We start from the raw sequence: 19,671 nt of genomic DNA, 5'->3' as shown, positions 1-19,671 counted from the left end.
ACATATGCCTCAAAATCTTTGACACCTGACGGGGGATTTGTGCACACTGGGCTAAACTTGGAAGAGAAGTCTTTTAGGTTGGGGTTTGTGCCCAGTGACTTCATGATGGGGAGTGGAGTCATGGATTTCTAAGCCAAGAACATTGAACAGATTCAGGCCCAAGAGACTGATGGCTCCAGGAGAGTTGATGACCAGAATTGTGGCTTTAATGGCAGTCAAATGCTACTAAACTTGGTCTGTAAATTGGCCATTGACTTTAATGATGTTATTCTTGTAACTAAGCAGTGAAGTACCAAATGATTGAAGATGAATGGACCCCCACACAATAATAAGAGTGCCAATCTATGATGGTTGCAGTGGTCCACGTGTCTATCTGCAGCTCGATGGTCACATTATTGAGGGCTGCCGTGGCCGATCGAGATTTCTAGGAGTGAGGAAGTACAGATTGGATATAGGGTACATCTGGGAACAGATTTGCCCTGCCATCCACCCTTGCATCCAAGGGTCCATTACCTGCACAGTCAACAGTCGACATTCATTTTGAGCACTGCTTGGCACAACTCAGACCTATGTTCAGATTTCGCAGAAGAGGTGCACTTAGCACACCTGTAGTGGCACTGGCGTCCATGGTAACTAAAAAAACGCAGGCTGCAGGAAGGGAACTGTTAAAGGTGGTGTTTGTCCTCTGAGTCTATGCCTGCATCATGTGAATCTGACCAGGGTATGGGGTGTGGCTGGAAATGAGGGCAGCATGTTGGTCAGGCAGCAAACCAGTGAATACTTGTGATGGGTTCTGCAGGGTGGCCGGTGATCTGAGAGATGTTTTTTAAACTCTGATAATGAAGACATGTTTCTAAGAAAGGATTCTTCAATTTAAGGAGATCTGTGCGTAGTTCTTCATTGGGGGTGTACTCAAATCCCAGACCAAGAAGGCCACTTATGAGTTCTTGTACTGCGGATAACTACACTGGAAATGCGGCATGAGATAAATCCTAGAGGAGGGTGATCCATTTGCAGTAAGCCTGTCTGTCAAGTGTATGGCAGCTGAAAAACTTGTGGTGGGCTGTCACCATGTGCTTCTGGAGTCAACATATTCTAACAAACTGGACTTTAACATGTCAAAGAGCAGAGCATGGGGCTCCACTTCCAGGTTAAATTGTTGCAGAAGGTGATAAGTGTCTGGTCCTGTGCACACCAGAAGGAAGGTGCGCTGCCAGGTGTTACCTGTGATGCTGTGGGCTAAGCAGTGCTGTTTCCTGCATGCAGTGTTGTTCACCCATATCTTGATCTTCTTGCCAAATTGCTGAAACAGCAGGAGCACTGTCCGAAAGTCATTGAACATGGATTCAATGTGGGAGAGACAGTTTGAGAGCCCCAGAGGTGAGGTGAAAATGGCTGACAGCTGCATGATCAGGAGTTCGTTGGTGTACTGCATCTGTTGAACAGAGACATCCACTGATTCTGTTATGCTGGAAACAACGTGGCAGTCAGTGTACTTGAAGATGGAAGAAGGAAGAACACATACCAAGACACAATCTACCTGGGTAAGAGTGCATGCGTGGGACACTGACTCAAAGAAAAAGAAAAAAAAAGAAACAACAACAATAACAACAACATTGTTGGCAACTGCTTTGTCCACTGAAGGCAGTACAGGAAAATTACCCAGGTATAAAATGAGTACGAAATTTATTGTAACACACATAAATGATCTTCTCTGTGAGGATTTAATTTGGAACACAACAACTGAAGACAAGTCACTTCTGAAATATTTAAAGAACAATAATGATACCTGAAGGCTGAAGGCCTGAAAGTGTCAAAATAAACTGAAAGTTCCAAAATTCAGTTTCCATACCATAAGCATGCAACAATCAAAGTCTGGGAGGGACATGCAAAAGTTAAAAGTCCCAAAGGTATGCACAAAAATTTAAGTGAAGCATATTGTTGATGAAAAACAAAGACAAATATTACAAATTCAAATTGCCGGTCATGGCATCAGAAACCAAGTCTCTTCAGTGTAGCGCCCCCAAAGGGAGTAGGATCGATGGGACAGGGTCATTGTTGTAGCAGCAGCTCCAGAGTGAGATCCTGACTGAGGGAATACTTTTGCAGTCAGTGCCTGGCTCAGGAAACTCACTGGGAGTGAAGTGTTTGAGCTTAGCCTGAGTGCTGGCCTAAATACACCCAGACACAGGGATACTGCAGCTACTACTTTTAGTCATGTGGCCTGTGGAGGAGAAAAGGTCTGTGAGGACGGTCATTTCTGGCAGCACTTGGGTTGCTGCTCACTGGCTATCCATTGTCTGTCATCCAAAGAGCTGTCCCTTTGAGATCTGTGCCCTCATAAGTTTTGTGTGTTATTGTGGTGGGTGAGTAGGTGCAAGGCCTTGACACAGCTTGCAGCATCTGAAGAAGACAAATGCATCAGTCACTGAAATATCATGTATAAAAATAGTCACCAACTCAAGTGAACACCAAGAAGCCCTGTATTAATCATGAACTTTCTGATCTTATTCAAAGCTGTCTTTATTATCTATTACTTTATCTTCAGAACATTATAATTCCATTTTCAATCCAACATTTCACTTAGTTCATTTTATGGTTATAAGTATTGCATTAGTCTCAGACCATTTGGCAGCTAGTAATCTGAAACCCGTATGTAAATAGATAAAATTTGGTAGCTGCATGCTGAAAAATGTGTTACATATACAATGAAGAATGTAGCGTTAGTCCCAATGCACTATATCTCAATGTGGAAAAACCTTGCTTTATATTTGGCTTACAAGACCATTGTTTGGGAATATAAGTGTTAGTTTCATTGTGTTCATGTAATAAATTGAAACTAATTTAATTTCTGTTAATTTTCTGCAGAAATTCGCAAAGCAGAACATCAGCTACTTGAGAAATCAGCTTACTGTCAGAGCCTCAGCATTTCAATAGCACCAACAGTTCCAGTCATATCTGCAATTGTAACATTTCTTGCACATCTAGCAGCTGGTAATAATTTGACTGCTTCACAGGTTAGACTATTCTTTTATTCTAATGAACATCATTTAAATTTTAAATTGTGCTTCTGACCTCTGATATTAATACAATCTGAAATTCTCCGAAGATCACAACTTCAATCAATAAAAACTGAAGTAAAGGGCAAAACAGATGTGAAAGTGGCAATAAGAACACATTAAACAGTATGTTTAAATCTTTTCCTGTATTTATCAAATTGTTATCATTGCTGTCTAAGATGAAATTTGTCATATCATCCCTTTAATATTGTAACCATGCAACAAAAAATATTCCATTTGCAATGTAACTGATATGAGTAAGTATGGAATTGCATATTTCCTGATTAAATACCATTGATGTTAATTGTTTCTTTGCAAGACACTAGAAATACTTTTGTTTTAAATTTAGCTAGTTTCAGATGGAGATTTTTTTTTCAGTAACATTTCATCCAACATCAGTTTGGTAGAAAAATTTCACTGAGTTCATTATAAAAGTTTTTATGCACAAGGGCATACCCCAATGAAGGGAGAGTGGAGGGCACATAACCACCCTCCACATTTTTCCTAACCAAACTTGTATTCTGCCTCCTAAACAGTATCAGTTTGGAGAAAGTCTGAATATATAATGGATAATGATTTTTAAGAAGTCTATCCAGAGCCACCTGCCATTAAATTGCAAAACTATTTCATCATTCAGTGCAAAATTAAAATTAGTTACTGTCATAAAAATAGTCTAATGATGACATACTGTAATCTGTCATCAAAATACCCTGCCTATTATAATCTGCCTTCAAAATATCATGTATAAGCAACTACTTGTATAACAATGTACTACATCTTGTAAAATTTTTTTAAAATTCCATCACGTCCACAAGAAAATTTGCTTTTAAAGGAATTACTTCTTTTTCTGATGTCCCTCTTGCAGTAGCATGAAATTGATAAAATGCTTGTGGTACTGAGTCTCATACTGCAATACAATTTTCCTCTTGAACTAACCCCACTGATTTTCCCTTTGAACTAGTTACCTTTTCTTTAATGCCATTTGTTAATATCCATGTAAAATTTTAAAACTGAATGTGAATCCCATTGATTCTGTCTTCACACGCAAATATGCTATCTGTTAAGGTGTTACTATCTAGAACATTATTCTGGCAGCAAAGCTTACAGTTCATATTTGGTTGCATACTAAGTGATTTTCCATATCTTGTTTATGATCAGACTGCTTCAAAAGTTTAGTACTGAAATAATTGCAAATTATAACCTGCCTCCAATTGTCTGACAGCTTGATATAGGTCAGAATCTTCTGGTTATTTCAGTTCTTTTTAAAAATATCTGCAAGTTTCTGCATGAGTTTCTATGAAGTGTAATAATTATAAATGTCCTTATAGGTACTTGACAGGCACATGTTTCAATCTGTTGATCTATACAAAGTCTGCTTGTCTCTATAGTGACATATTTAAGATTATTTTTCACATGCAATGATTGATAACTCTTTTTCCTCTATTTTAATTCTATTATTTATTATCATTTTATTGTCTTCAGTGGATCACTACTGTCAATTTTATAAAAAGGATTTTTCAGTTTCCTATTGGCCCAGTACTATTTTATTACCTCATACTTCAACTTTCTTTCTTTGCCTCAGCAATCCTTACCTTCTACAGCGGAACACTATAAATTCAAAATCTTCAACATATGTCACCAATGTTGTTTACATGGTGTTGACATAGGCATAGCACGTAACTAGGTTTTCATTTCTGAGCCATTTAAGTAAGCACCTACATTAAGAACTTTTTCAAGCTTCTAAATTTTTAGTGCATTATACTAAATGTAGCCTTTAGTTTGTCTTCCTTTATGTCCTTGAAAACCTTAGCTACTTGAGTCTTCCACAATACTGCCTGCCTAAATGAAGGGTTTAGTCTAAAGGAAGGTGCCCCTCCCCCAACAGGTACCACAGAAAAAATTACACCATATGTGATTATAAGCTCTCGCCTCACTTTCCCTATCAATCTTCCCATATGATAATTCTGCTGACTTGCCTTTATTCTTACAATTAAAGTGCAGACTATGTTTTTTGAATCTGAGTTCATGGACATTTGCTGCTCCTGATGTGTCAGTTCATTCCCGATACTATACCTCACATTTGTGAGGTATAGTAACCACTTACTTACTCCCCTCAGTTACCAGTACTTGATCCTCTGCATTAAAATACCTAGTTCATTCCTCTGTCTCTTGTGACCTGGCCAAGCTTAGCACTAGGTATCTTAATGCTTGTCACATGAAGTCTTGACCCTGCTTTTGCCTGGAGCAATTGGTCTGCTTTCTTGCATGACAGTTACCAAGCAGCAAGACCAATTTTTCCCAATTTGATGGTACTTCTTTTCTTGCTGAAATATTATTCTGCTGGGCTACTGCTTTATAGTTATACATCTGCACAAGGCTCCTGCTCACTGGCATCAGACTATAGTTTATGGTAGTATTTCAGTTTAATTGAGAAAGAGATGTGCAAATCATCCCCTTTCATCTAAAACCTAACTCCACCCCATCCTTCTTTCGCGCATCCTAAGATTGTCCTACATCAAGATTTGTTAATTAGATGCTGTGTTGAAGAGCTCAAATTCTAGCTTCCTTTTTTGTAATGTTATTACTTCTGCTGCATTCCTCATACATAACCAGAATCTATAGTGTGTAACTAGCCATTACATTCTGCCTACAGTACAAATGCGTTAAACATATCTGCAGGTTTATTTTAAAAATTGAAAAGTTGGCTAGCACAGTTCATTTTACTGGAGCACTTACCTGATTATTTTAGCTGCAGTCTTGTAGCTACATAGTAATTTCTTATTCACAGTCCCAGAAGCATATGAAGAATATGCAAAAATCCAAGATATTGGACTCTCATAATAGTGTTGGAAATCAGTATGCTAGTTGTGTACCTTTTCCATTTATTACATTTTCCAATTAACTTTCCGTAGCGTACCCAAAAATCATTACAACATTTTATTCTTGAAGGATTTCACATTTCCAGTTCTAACAATTGTTATTGTTATCCGTCCACAAGTTCTGAACAATAATTTTTACATGCTATATTTTGGAATTAGTTTGGAAGGCAGGAGACGGGGTACTGGCAGAGTTGAAGCTGTGAGGACAGGTTGTGTCATGCTTGGGCAACTCAGTTGGTAGTGCACTCACCCGCAAAAGGCAAACGTCCCAAGTTTGAGTATTTGTCCCGCAACATTTTTAATCTGCCAGGAAGTTTTATATCTTGGAACTACTTTTCATGAGCTCTCACAGACCTGCAAATTGGCACTGTTGGCTGTAAACAAAGAAAATGAATACAAAAGCATATTATAATATTTATTTTTAAATTTTCATAATTTTTGCCATTTTTCTGTATTCGTGTTTGACAGTCACATTTTCAGTTACCTGTAGTTTCAAAATTTGGTTTCTGTAGTGCATGTGTTTTTGTTATACATAATTGCTTTGATTGCTCCCACAACATGGTGAGATATATTCACATAATTTTTAATTTTAAATAAAATATTATAAAAATATAATTTGATTGGATAATTATTTAAACCATCTCAAAATGATGCAAAAACACCTCAGAAACATTAAAGTAGAAGTACTTTTCACAAATGTGCACAATTTTACACATCAGCTACTAAAACTTGAACTGTGACAAAACTATTATATTAATGTAACTTATGTAAATTAATGTAAATGAGACCAAGAGATGAATACACTAAGCAGATTCAGAAAGATGTAGGTTGCAGTAAGTACTGGGAGATGAAGAAGCTTGCACATGATAGAGTAGCATGCAGAGCTGCATCAAACCAGTCTCAGGACTGAAGACCACAACAACAACAACAACTTCATTTTATTTATGAAAGATGAGTTCACTTAAATTTTTCCACAGAATAGATTAATTGCAATAAAATATGGATGAATTGCAGTGAAGGATCCAGGGCTTGAATGTAAGTGACAGTTTTATTATTATGAATGTTGCACGTACATTTCAGAACATTGCCTTCCTTTTGTGACTTCTGTGCTTCACTGCGTCATGACAACCTTTAGTATACTATCCTATCCACTCAGTTGTATTACAAATCCCAACAATACATTTCTGACTAATCTGCATTTAACAGCTGTGACAGTGTTTTAATCAAGACAAGTGAGTTGTTCAGAAATTATGAAATGTAATTAAAACTTGAAATACAGAACATATATATATATAAAAGCACATTTTTCAGAAGTTAGTACTTGTAACAAAATTAACTTCCTACTTAGCTTTACATTTATGTACTTTTTATAGGTTTTGTAGATAACTGTGAGATAGCAGGACAAGAATGAAGTCCAACCAATTAATAATTAACCATCCACACCAAACAACACACTCCCTCACCTCAATCTACCTGCCAAATTGCAGTCCTAGCAGTGTGTATATGGCCAGTACAGAGTGTGTGTGTGTGTGTGTGTGTGTGTGTGTGTGAGACCCACTATTTGATGAGTTGCTATCATCATTCTTACATAATTTACATTTTGCCAAACTTTTACATACTATGTGAATTCAATGTTATCCATAGTTAGGTAGACAGAATTTTGAAAATTTCTTCACGTAATTTTTGTAAGTGTAATAATATTTCAGCTCATATGAGCCTCTCTTCTGTTGCATGCAATTTCACAGGATGTGAAGGAAGTAAAGGTGAAAAGATAATACAAGCACTTGAAGATGAGAAACCGAAATAACAAGTTGTAAATGAAGGATGAAATTATATGTGAATTTATTAAAGATAAGGCAAATCTATATAACATTATTGTTCTCAGAAACATTACAGCAAATTGTTCATTTCTAGGCATTCTCTGTACTTACATTCATGCGACAACAAATCAACTTTGTACTCATCATTCTGAATGAATGGAGTATACGTTTCTTCGATGGACTGATTGCAATAAAAAGGATTCAGGTCTACTATATGAAATTTTCTGTGTTTGCATGACATGCTAAGAGTGCTTTTGGTGTTAGGAAACTAAATTATGTGTTCTAAAATGCTTTGTAGATACAGTTTCAATGCATAAACTAACTGTAGTGCTGATACTTATCTAGAAATAGTTTAATTACATTATTAGTATTACTTTACGGTATTTATGATGTCCATCATTGAAAAAAAGTTCAGCGTAACTTTAGCATAATGATAGAATAGGGTTAATTATGTCCAAAATGCATGCATAAGCTTTTATATATGCTTTCAATGTTCCTCTCCACTAAAACTGCAATAAAATAAATAAAAATATTACACCACTTTATTTTATGGATTACATGGGTTTTGTCTGCATTTGGAATGTTTAATCATCACTCCGATTTTGTAGTGCTTTAGGAAGTAGGCAGTAGGCACTGTAGCAGATTGTCAGCTTTCATTATGTTAATTCTGTATTCAATTTTAGTATCTGAACATTAGGAACTGTAGATAATACATCATTAAAATAAATGTGTTTTTGACGAAAAATGAAGGGGATTGTATGGCAGAAAGAGAGAGATAGTGTATGTAAATTTGAAGGAAGGTTGGGAGGACTATCAAATAAATCAACATAAAGCACATTCAGAGTGTAATAGGGTCATATGAACATTGAGTGAATTTGTACATATCAGCCAGCAGCATATATAATAAAGAAAAGGTAAAAAAAAACCTCTCTCTCTCTTTTAATCAGTGGTTCTTCTCCTGGCAGTAGAAATGAAGATGGGAGACATACGCACATTAGGCAATTGTTAAGTAGGAAACCTACTAGGACCAGAGTATTCTCCTGGACTGTGGTCCTAGTAGGTGTCCTACTTAACAATTGCCTAATGTGCTTATGTCTCCCACCTTCCTTTCTACTGTCAAAAGAAGAACCACTGATTAAAAGAGATAGAGTTTTTTTTACCTTTTCTTTTTGTTTATATTTGCTGCTGGCTGATATGTACAAATTCAGTCAATGTTCATATGCTTGCAATGATTTAAATAAGTTGGAGTTGGATGTAGCTCAAAAATATTTCTTTTCCCTCATGGCTGAAGAATAAATTTAAGAATATTATTACTACGTTAACTCCATCTACAGGCCCTGTGGGCCCACACCTCAATTGTGCAACTGGATTCGTGATTTTCCGCCAGAAAGGTCACAGTTCGTAGTAATAGACGGAAAGTCATCGAGTAAAACACAAGTAATATCTGGTGTTCCCCAAGGAAGTGTTATAGGCCCTCTATTGTTCCTGATCTATATTAACGACTCAGGAGACACTCTGAGTAGCCATCTTATATTGTTCGCAGATGATGCTGTCATTTACCATCTTGCAAAGTCATCAGATGATCCAAACGACTTGCAAAATGACTTAGATAAGATATTTGTATGGTGCAAAAAGTGGCAATTGACCCTGAATAAAGAAAAGTGTGAAGTTATTCACTTGAGTACCAAAATAAATCAGCTAAATTTTGATTATGCGATAAGTCACACAAATCTGAGGGCTATAAATTCAACTAAATACTTAGGGATTACAATTACAAACAACCTAAATTGGAACGATCACATAGATAATATTGTGGGTAGAGCAAACCAAAGACTGCAATTCATTGGCATAACACTTAGATGGTGCAACAGGTCTACCAAAGAGACTGCTTGCACTACGCTTGTCTGCCCTATTCTAGAGTATTGCTGTGCGGTTTGGGATCCGCATCAGGTGGGCCTGACGGATGACACCAAAAAAGTACAAAGAAGGGCAGCTTGTTTTGTATTATCATGAAATAGGGGAGATAGTCTCACAGACATGATTCACAAATTGGAGTGGTAATCATTAAAACAAAGGCGATTTTCGTTGCGACAGGATCTTCTCATGAAATTTCAATCACCAGTTTTCTCCTCCAATTGCGGAAAGATTCTGCTGCCACCCACCTACATAGAGAGAAATGATCATCGTGATAAAATAAGAGAAATCAGGGCTCGCACAGATAAATTTAATTGCTCGTTTTTCCCGCGTGCTGTTCGAGGGTGGAACAATAGAGAGACAGCATGAAGGTGGTTCATTGAGCCCTCTGCCGGGCAATTTATTGTGAATAGCAGAGTAATCATGTAGATGTAGATGTAGATGTAGATGTAGATGTAGATGTAGATGTAGAGGGGAGGATCACACTACAATGGATGTACTCAGATATCCAGGAACAATGATATATTTATTAAGTCTAATGAACAAAATATAACAACACAATTTTGTGGGCTGTGAGCGAGCCTTCACCACTTGGTTTGATTAGAAGTCAACGGTTCATGAAATTACTGGTTTTATCGTAATATGATTCACAATGTTAATGATACACAAACATAAACTATTCCTCTTACATTGGAACTTTCAAGAAAAGTAGTAAATATCTCAAGGACTGGTGATATGCATAGTTTCACATCATAGAATTCATTTGAACACTTGACCAGGAAAGATGTTACCTTTTCATTGAGAGATCTGACTCACTGGAATTCATTCATTCAACCATATGTACTCTTGTGTTAAATAGACACCAGCAAGGGGAAGAAATTTGATGGATATGATAAATTTCTTGATAATATATGGAATAAAAACAGCCCCTAGTTGTGGAAGGTAGTAGTCAAGAGCGTTTGACTACTACCTTCCGCAACTTGAGACTGTTTTTATTCCATATATTACATTTTCACAGTTTCTGCTGCAGCCATGCTTAAGATTCCAAATCTCTTGATGTAGTAGTTTCCAGTTAGATACAACAAACATAAACTCTTGCAGATGGTGTATTCAATGTTATCCATAATTAATGACAATCCACTTTGCTCTGTGATTCAAAATGTACAAGTAAATAAACAAGTTACACAATTATTAGAAAATCCTTTAATTCAAAGAAATACTAGTTGTTGCTCATCCATTTATACTGTTTATTTACTATTTATAAATCATTACTTATTTGACATTTGTGTAAATACCCTGATAATTGTGAAAAAAACAATTTATGTCTATGCCTTTTGTATCAAAAAGGAAGTCTGATTGAGAAAACTATTAAACTTATAAGGAATTAAAACAGCAGGACAATACTTACCATTCAGAGGCATATTTGCTAGTACTAACAATAGAAATATTTTAAGTTAAAGATAGCCCTAGCTTTTAGAATTACCAAACGTTTCTTTTTCATGGAGGAAGACGTATTTGTTTGGAAGAGATTTGAAAAAATGGAGAAATTCATTCTGTCCTTAAACTGAGAAGGACCCAGCTGTTAGGAAGATGAGAAGGGGGCAAAGATGAAGAAGAAAGCATCAGGAAGAGTAATAAGTCGAAGAACAAGCTCTGTGCCAGCTTCAGTTTAGAGATGATGGGAAGATCAGAGAAAGAAGTAAAGATAAATTAAAAAGCTAAAGAGAAATGAAAGATGGAAATTGTAACACAATTAAGAAATAAAAGAAAGTGAAAAAAGATAGAGAGAGAAAAATTAAATTAAAGAGGAGAGAGGAAGAGGTGACGAAAATAAACGTATATTAGCAATTAAATTACACCAAATGAGGCAAAGATCAAATGTTACTTATGGGGGTGAAGTCCAGGAGAATAGCAAGTTCCCATCCCTGTAATTGGGGAAACTAGTACTTGGGGAGATCCAAATGGCCTCTTGAGTAATGCTGTAGAGCATGTTCAGCAACTGGGTACTAAGTCCCAAAGTGGAACATTTTCTGTTTCCATTCATGTGTTCAGCTAGTTTAGTCGTATGTAAAAAAGCTGTGCAGTGAACACATCATTTGGTAAACAACATGAGTAGTTTCATGTATTGCTCAGTCTCCAATGTTTTTGGATTTCCTGAAGTAGTTACGAAGTAAGTGGTAGAGGTTTGCTGCATAGTTTAGATTTTACAGCAAGAACAACTGCTATGGTAGGAATTTGAGAATGGGGCATGACCCTAGAATGTCATATAGTTTGAGAAGTTTCTTGCTTTGATAAGCATATATTAGATGTACTGTTTGTGCCAGTAGATCCATAGTGAGGAGATCCTCCAGGATGTAGAGCATGTAAGATAATGAGAATACACACTACATTTTTGGAACAAGAAAAAGATACACTGATGTACCTTCCACAGATCCCAAGTCAAATGGTCCTGATGGATGTGGAATAAGTCAAAAAATCTTAAACATATCTTCATGTAAAAGATAATAGCAAACTTGTCACAAAACATGTAAATTTTCAATACACTGGGGTGCATATGATAATTCTTATGCTATTATAGTCATACATCACCAAATGATATAATCTTTTTACAACAGTTATTTAAACTGATTGCACTGCCACACTTAATTTGCACAGAAGTCAAATTGTGCATAATACTTGCATTATTTGGTATTATTAGTGACATTTACAGGTCAGATGGTTCTTGTAAGAAATTCATCAGTGGAGTAGAAAGAGTTGGCCACCAATAAACCCTTAAGGCTTCTTGTAAATGATTAGTAGTTAAAATTTTTGTAGCTGGTAGCAAGTTATTGAAAATGTGTGTTCCTCAATAATGGACACTTTTCTGGACCAGAGGAAGTAACTTTAAGTCTTTGCAAAGATTATTCTTATTTCTATTATTGATCTGATGCACTTAACATACTCTGAGTCTGAAAAACAGATTCACGGTGTGTCTCATAAGGAATGGTCAGTTTTCAGGGATATGACAGGAATGATCATTTGAAGCACAAAAGTCTAGTAAATTTTGGGTCTAAAATGCATTGCCTTAAGAGCTATGATACTATTAAACAAATCTCTTCTATTGCAAGCTCTTTATTTTTCATACTTTTGGAGGAGCTACTATGGACCAAAACAAGAAGAAAAGTTTGGTAAGTATGGGCTCTAAAATGCATACCTTAAGAGTTATGAGCACTTTTTCAGTGTACATGATGTGTTTCACAGTAGTGAAGATGAAAAAGTGATCACAGCTCTTAAGGTATGCATTTTAGAGCCTGTGTTTACTAGAATTCTTTTGTTTCTGTCATATACCTGAATATCGACCATTCCTCCTGGGACAGCCTGCATTTTTAATGAAATATGAAGGAATAAACAGTAGTTATCATCTCCAGTTCCTTGAACAAAGCTCTGCAGAACGTTCTTTAGTTCACACCATAAAAAATTCGTGTTATACATTTTTGGATGTGGAAAACTTTACCTTGGTTTGATGAGTTACTCCAAAAATGATCACATATGATATTATGGAATGAAAATAAGTAAAGATTCGTAGCTTTTTAATTTTTATGTAACCTCAGTCTGACAACATTCACATTGCAAATAGAGATTCTTTTAGGCACTTAAGCACTTCTGTGGTACCCTCCTCCCAGTTGAATCCATTATCAAGCTGTAATTCCAAGAATTTAACAATGTTAACTTCTCTTATGTGCTTGTAATCACATTTCAGACATATACTGAGGGAAAATCTCTTGCTAGCTCCAAACTGCATGTAGTGTGTTTTTTCAAAGTGTAGTGACAAATAATGGTCAAACTGCAAACCACCTTACACTGTGTGTCAAAGGGTAGACTATGTACCATTGTTACTCCCCCCCCCCCCCTTTCCTGTTCCAGTTGTGAATGGCTCATAGAAAAACAATTGCTGTTAAGTCTATTAAGTGAGCTCAGATCACTCTGATTTTACCTTCTTGGTATTTTTGCAAGGTGCACATAGAAAGAAACAACATACTGGTTGACTCTGGTAGGAATGTACACTCTTGGAGCTTCAGCAGTAAACCACACCATCATACGGAATGCCTCTCTTGCAGTATCTGCCACTCAGCAATGCTTTCATACTTACTAAATGAACCTGTAACAAAATGCTCTTCTTCTTTGGATCTTCTGTATTTCCTCCGTCAATCAAATCTGGTACAGATTCAGACTGATGAGCAGTATTCAGGTATTGGTTGAATGAGGATTTTGTAAGCTACCTTCTTTGTGTATGGACCACATTTCCTGAGGATTCTTCCACTTAAACTCATGAGATATGATCAAAATGCTCAAAAATGAGTATGTGACTGACTGGATATTCAGTGATGTCTGTATCATTAGATGCACTGTATGTCTTGAAGAAAAAATCATTTCCACTGCCTTCACCATAGGAGAAGGAAACAAAAGAGATTCTGGAGTTAATTCACTCTGATGTCTGTGGGCCAATGAGAGAAACATCTCAAGGTTGTGATTTTTTTGTGACCTTTATAGATGATCAAATGAAGGTGAAGTTGCTGACAAGTTTGTTGAATTCAGGAACCTAGTTGAAAATCAGACTGGTCACAAAATTAAATTCTGCTTGTTGCCTGAAATGTCATGTTGTGTCCTGCTTGAGTCAGGACTACTGCCATCAACAAAGCTATTAAATCTGAAATCATTGCATAAGTAAAGGACTGGCTGACAGAACTCCTCACGAGAAGTGGCTGAAGAGAAAACATGTCCTATCTCATCTTCATACATTTTGTATAAATCATAAAACATAGAAAAGTTTGATTCTAAGGGGAGGAAGAGATTTTTGTAGGCTATTTTGACTGTTTGAAAGCCTATTGTTTGTGGTACCAAGAGTTCATAGAATTCACATGTCAAGAGATGTGAAGTTCCTTGATCATGACAGTTTTGAGCCCAAACAAATTTATGTGGACTTCTGTAAAGATGAACTAGATCATCACCAAAGAGGAGGCATCAGCATCGATTCTGTTGAAGGAGATTTCAATTGTGGTACAAACATTGAATCAGAGCCATTATCAGATGATGAACCACTCTACAGCTTTGAACAAGATGGGCTTCCAATCAATAAAGACGAAGAATTCAGCATTGACCTTGACTTATAATGTGTTGAAGACAATAATTCTTCAAGCTTCTCACCTTCTCAACAGTTTGTGCCAGATGTAGACTCATCAGATGTTTCAGCTCATGTTATTACCTCCATTGCAAATGCAACAGAAATCAGTGACAATGATGCATTATGTGCTTCAGATCATAGAGATTGGCTAGAGGCTATATATGATGAAATCAAGTCACTGGTGAAAAGTGATACCTGGGACACTAGACAGACCAAAAAAAATGAAAGTGTAATTGACTGTAGGACTATTTTGAGAAATAAATACAGAAGTCATTGATCTCTTTTTTATTTTATATATATATGAGAAAAGCAAGAATAGTTGCACAAGGATTCAACCAACAACCTGGGCTTAAGTTTGTGGAAATGTTCTCTCCAGCTGCAAGAATTGAATAATTCAGGCTACCCATGGCTCAAATTTGACTTGCATGTCTCTGAACTGGATATCACCACTGCATTTCTCAATGGTAAATTAGCACAGTAATATCCATGGAATAACTAGTTGAATTCTTAAAATTGATGAAAGATGAAGAGGAAGATGATCATAAATTCAAGAAGGCAAATAGCATTCTCCAAACATTGAAACATGGTGATAAAGTGTGTACACGTAGAAAAGCCATTTATGAACTGTGCCTTGCTGATCAACAGTGAGGTGGCAAGTTGAATGCAAGCCTTTAACACCAATAGTATTCAACCCACAATTCCAGATCCATCTATTTTTCTAGACAGTGCAGAAAAACATTCAGTCTACCTTCTCATTTATGTAGATGGCATTGTAATCACTTCAGCAGACCCAGAAAGGACAAAACAAATCAAGGATGAGTTGTTTGCCAGACTTGATGTCAAGGATCTTGGTGCCATAAGATGCTATCTGGGCATTGAAGTAGATCAGTCTGGTGACAAAATCACATTATGTGAAAGGAGGTGTATCAGAGAAGTTTTACACCAATTCGGAATGGATGACTGCAAGCCAGTAAGGACTCCATTGGCAAGTGGAAACAAGTTGAATGCAAGAGGTACTCATTATCCATTCAGAGGAATGGTTGGAGCATTGTTGTACATTGCCTCTGATGCTTGATGTGACATGTTATCCAATCAGTAAGCTAAGCCAGTACAACAACAGCCATATTTTTATTCACGGCCAAGTGGCTAAGTGAATTCTTAGATACCTAAAACGAACTACAGACACGAAATTGACCAACATCAAGGATAAGGAATGAATATTCAATTTCACAGATGTTGATTAGGGGAAGTTCCAATGCTGATAAGAAGTCATATACAAGCTACAACATTACTTTACCCAGATCAGCAACCTCATGGCGTTCACGCAAGCAGAGAGCTGTTGCTCTTTCATCAACTGAAGTTGATTATGTGAGCTTCATGGAAGCAGCAAAGAAAGATGAGTGTGGCAAAACTGTCAGACATCACCCTATTCAATGACAATCAGTCAGCTGGGAAGTTACCACACAACCCAATTTTTCATTCAAAGATGAAGTAAATTCATACAAAATAGCACTTCATACACCAAGCTCTACAAGACTTTCCACTGAAACTGGGATATTAGCCAACACAAAATATGATGGCAGATTTACTGTGAAGGTTCTTCATGCACTGAGACAGGAGAAATGTGTTGAAGAATTTGGACTTCAATCCTAGAGCCACAAATTTAAGAGTAAATTTTTATTTATAACTGTCTAAGATTTGGGGGCATGTAGAGATTCAAATTTTACCATCATGTAATACCTTTGATGTCTATAGAAGTTGCTATTCACTTGTTTTCAAGTCTGTTGTTGTGCAGTTCTGTGTTATGCTCCACAGAGTAAATTACAAATAAAGTTGTTTGGTAAGTACATGCCAAGCCTGTGTTGGAAAACCATTTTGTATCAAATTTTAATACAACTTAATACATATTCGTATGTTTTCCTGGGTGCCACTCCTCCCTTATTGCCTAGCCAACTGTATAGCAAAGTCACACCTTTTTTATACACAATCCCTTCTGTAACTAAGCTTTTAATTGCATTGTACTGCAGATATTTTTAATATTGCAATTTGATGAAAGTGCTCTGACAATCCCAGTTTTTTAATAGTGACATCATGATTTGTTTCTGTTTTATTAGTTAATGTGTGAACAGTAATTGATGATGGAAGATAGTAACTTGTGCCTACTGTGTCGCATGCTGGTTCTTCCCGTTACCGATTTCATGTCCCTTCTTGGTACTGACGTAGAAGATGATTCTGTTAAGGATAGTGATCCCACTGATGTTACTGTTGCTGAAGTTGCCAATTCCTCCTTTGCTAGTGGTAATGTACTTGCCTCCATTGATGTATTTTCTTAGTATATCTACAAGTTGTGAAGGAGAAACTGTTCTCCTTTTTTTTTTTTTAACCGCTAATAATTTTGTTTTTTGCCTCATCAACACTGCTGCTATAATAAGTGGTGATGTAACTAAGGACGAAGGTATTTCTAATATTAGTACAACTGTAGGTGTCACTATCTTTTCTGCTGTTAATATACTTGCCCTCTTTATCACTGCTGCTTCTGTGTCATCTACAGGTATAGGGTGATGGATCCTTAATGCAACTATGTGGCAGCGATATTTTTGCCCTGTCATCAGACTGCCAGCTACAGTGCTAATAGGGAATATATTTCTCCTTCGCTGCAAGACCTTTGTGCATGTAGGAACCTTGCATAGGTAGCACATGTTTGTTAGGTAGTACAACATTGTTTATTCAGTGGAAGTATTTCAAGTGAAATGATGAATAAAAGTATTCTATTTTCAAAGCATATTCATGTATGAATCATACATGAGTACAGAAAAAGCACATGCAGTAAGCAGATTATTTCCAGAGTAATTCCCTGATGCTCAAGTTTGTAACTGGAGTGTGATTCGTTGATTGATAAGTAAATTTCATGAAATGGGGAGGGTTCTTGATAGGAAACATAGACAACCACATACAGCAGTCATAGAAGAAACTGCAGATAGCATTGAGCATGCTCTGAAAAGGTCTCCTAGGAATTCAGTTCGATGTCTTTCTTAATAAATGGAAATTTCCTATGGCTCTGTTCAAATGGCTATGAAGTTCCTAAAGTTTCAGCCCTATAAAATAACTACAGTGCAAGAACTTAAACCAATTGACCAATAGTTTTGTGTATGGATTTTGAATATGGTATACAATGGGGGAATTGACCGTCACCTAACTTTCTTTTTGTATGTATCATTGTTTCACTAAATAGGTGTTATTGGAGTTTATAAAAGCATAAAGTAATTCATGAAGCATTGATGCAAGATCAACAAATAGGAGTGTGGTGTGCTGTTTGCAGTGTGAGAGTAATAGCCCTCCCCCCCCCCCCCCCCCCCCCCCCCCCCCCCCCCCCACGGTCTATTTTTTAAGGAAACCATTAACATTGAGAGACATGGGGAAAATTATTTTGCAGCATTCTTTTTTCTTCTCATTACAGGAAATTCAGACCTGTTTCAATATAGAGTTATCACTAACAACATATAGCCTCCTTGTTCCTCTGATTGAACCCTCTGCAATTTTTATCTCAAGGTGGCGCGGGGGGGGGGGGGGGGGGGGGGGGGCGAATTAAAAGAAAATGTGTAAAAATCAAATCTACACACATCAGATGAACTGAAAATTAACATTTGGAAAGAAATTGCTGCCATTTCACAGAGGGAACTGCACAGGCTAATCAGCAATTTCCTAAGCAGAATACTTTAACAATGAAGGGCTGCAGTTCCAGCATATCCTTGTGTAATATATGTGAGTAATTTACTTTTCATTTTAAGTGTTTATGTTATGTGCATTAGAAATAGCTTACACAACAAACTATATTGTATCTACGGCAGACTTCCTGTCACCCACGCAGTGAGCGAAGCAGCTGGCCTCGCTGACCAGCTGCACACCATGAATATGGTTGCATTAATTATTGATCACCCTCTGTTAGGGCAAAGATAGTTGCTGATTGTTTTATTGTGTGTAGTTTGCTCTTTCTGGATCCTCTGCCACATTCTGATCACCTGTTAGCTGTAACAAGTACGTCTTCCTCATTAATTCAGCTTTATTATTATTAACATTATTATTATTATTATTATTATTATTATTATTAGATACTTTTGATTTTTGAACCTCCTATTTGCACTTGAGTAGATCATTAGATCATCCCAGTGTATTAGGCCTATTACAATAACTTTTTGAAATGTTATTCTTATCCTCGGTGGTTGAACTCGTTTCTAAATATATGCAACCACAAATTATTAAGCACTGATATGGCAATACAGAATACTATTATTACACTCTTTCAAAATTATGAGTAGCTAATCATCTGGTTCATAAAGCCTGTAGCTTTAAGTCCCTGCTGTTATTGTTAAATTTTTCAAGTTTCTATACAGTTGACAGTTGTTTTATAATCCAGAATTAAATTCCCTTTTTTCTTTATTTCTTGGCTTTTCACAAACGAAAAGACACATGGAGGACATAATTCATTTTTAATGTACCCTTTACATGTTTTTGTGTTCATAAACAGTTTGTTAACTTCATTTGGGTATTAAATGAAGCATCCATTTAGAGGTTCCTGGTTGGGAACAGAGTCAGCATTCCATCTTTAAAATCCCAGCCAGTGGTTCAGAATCGCTACAGCTTACCGTTGACGATCACCACCTGAGGAATGATGTGTGATATGTCATGTGGACCAAGCTACTCACAGTTGTGGAGACAGACAGGCATCCATGATTCAGTCTTGTACAGTCAATTATGTGAACTACTATCAGTCACACCCGACTGTTCATTGGCTATTGACCATACGTAGTGCCTGGATTTTCTTCTTTTTGTTATTGGCC

The 19,671-nt window shown here is 36.7% G+C and overlaps 1 protein-coding gene across 4 annotated transcripts in view; it reads left to right on the top strand.

Moving 5' to 3' along the window:
* The window catches only part of LOC124711518 (ATP-binding cassette sub-family C member 5-like), a 538,718-nt gene that overhangs the window by 191,275 nt on the left and 327,772 nt on the right, over positions 1-19,671 (top strand). For all 4 annotated transcript variants that reach the window (XM_047241664.1, XM_047241655.1, XM_047241649.1 and 1 more), the window contains 2 exons: positions 2,869-3,017; positions 7,853-7,963. In XM_047241664.1, the coding sequence (XP_047097620.1) occupies positions 2,869-3,017; positions 7,853-7,963 (260 nt within the window). The remainder of the gene's footprint in view (positions 1-2,868; positions 3,018-7,852; positions 7,964-19,671) is intronic.

The sequence above is a fragment of the Schistocerca piceifrons genome, chromosome 1 (genome assembly GCF_021461385.2).
Source record: "Schistocerca piceifrons isolate TAMUIC-IGC-003096 chromosome 1, iqSchPice1.1, whole genome shotgun sequence".
In the NCBI taxonomy this organism is placed as follows: domain Eukaryota; kingdom Metazoa; phylum Arthropoda; class Insecta; order Orthoptera; family Acrididae; genus Schistocerca; species Schistocerca piceifrons.
Note: the sequence above shows the minus strand (reverse complement) of the source record. Positions and strands in the feature narration are given on the sequence as shown.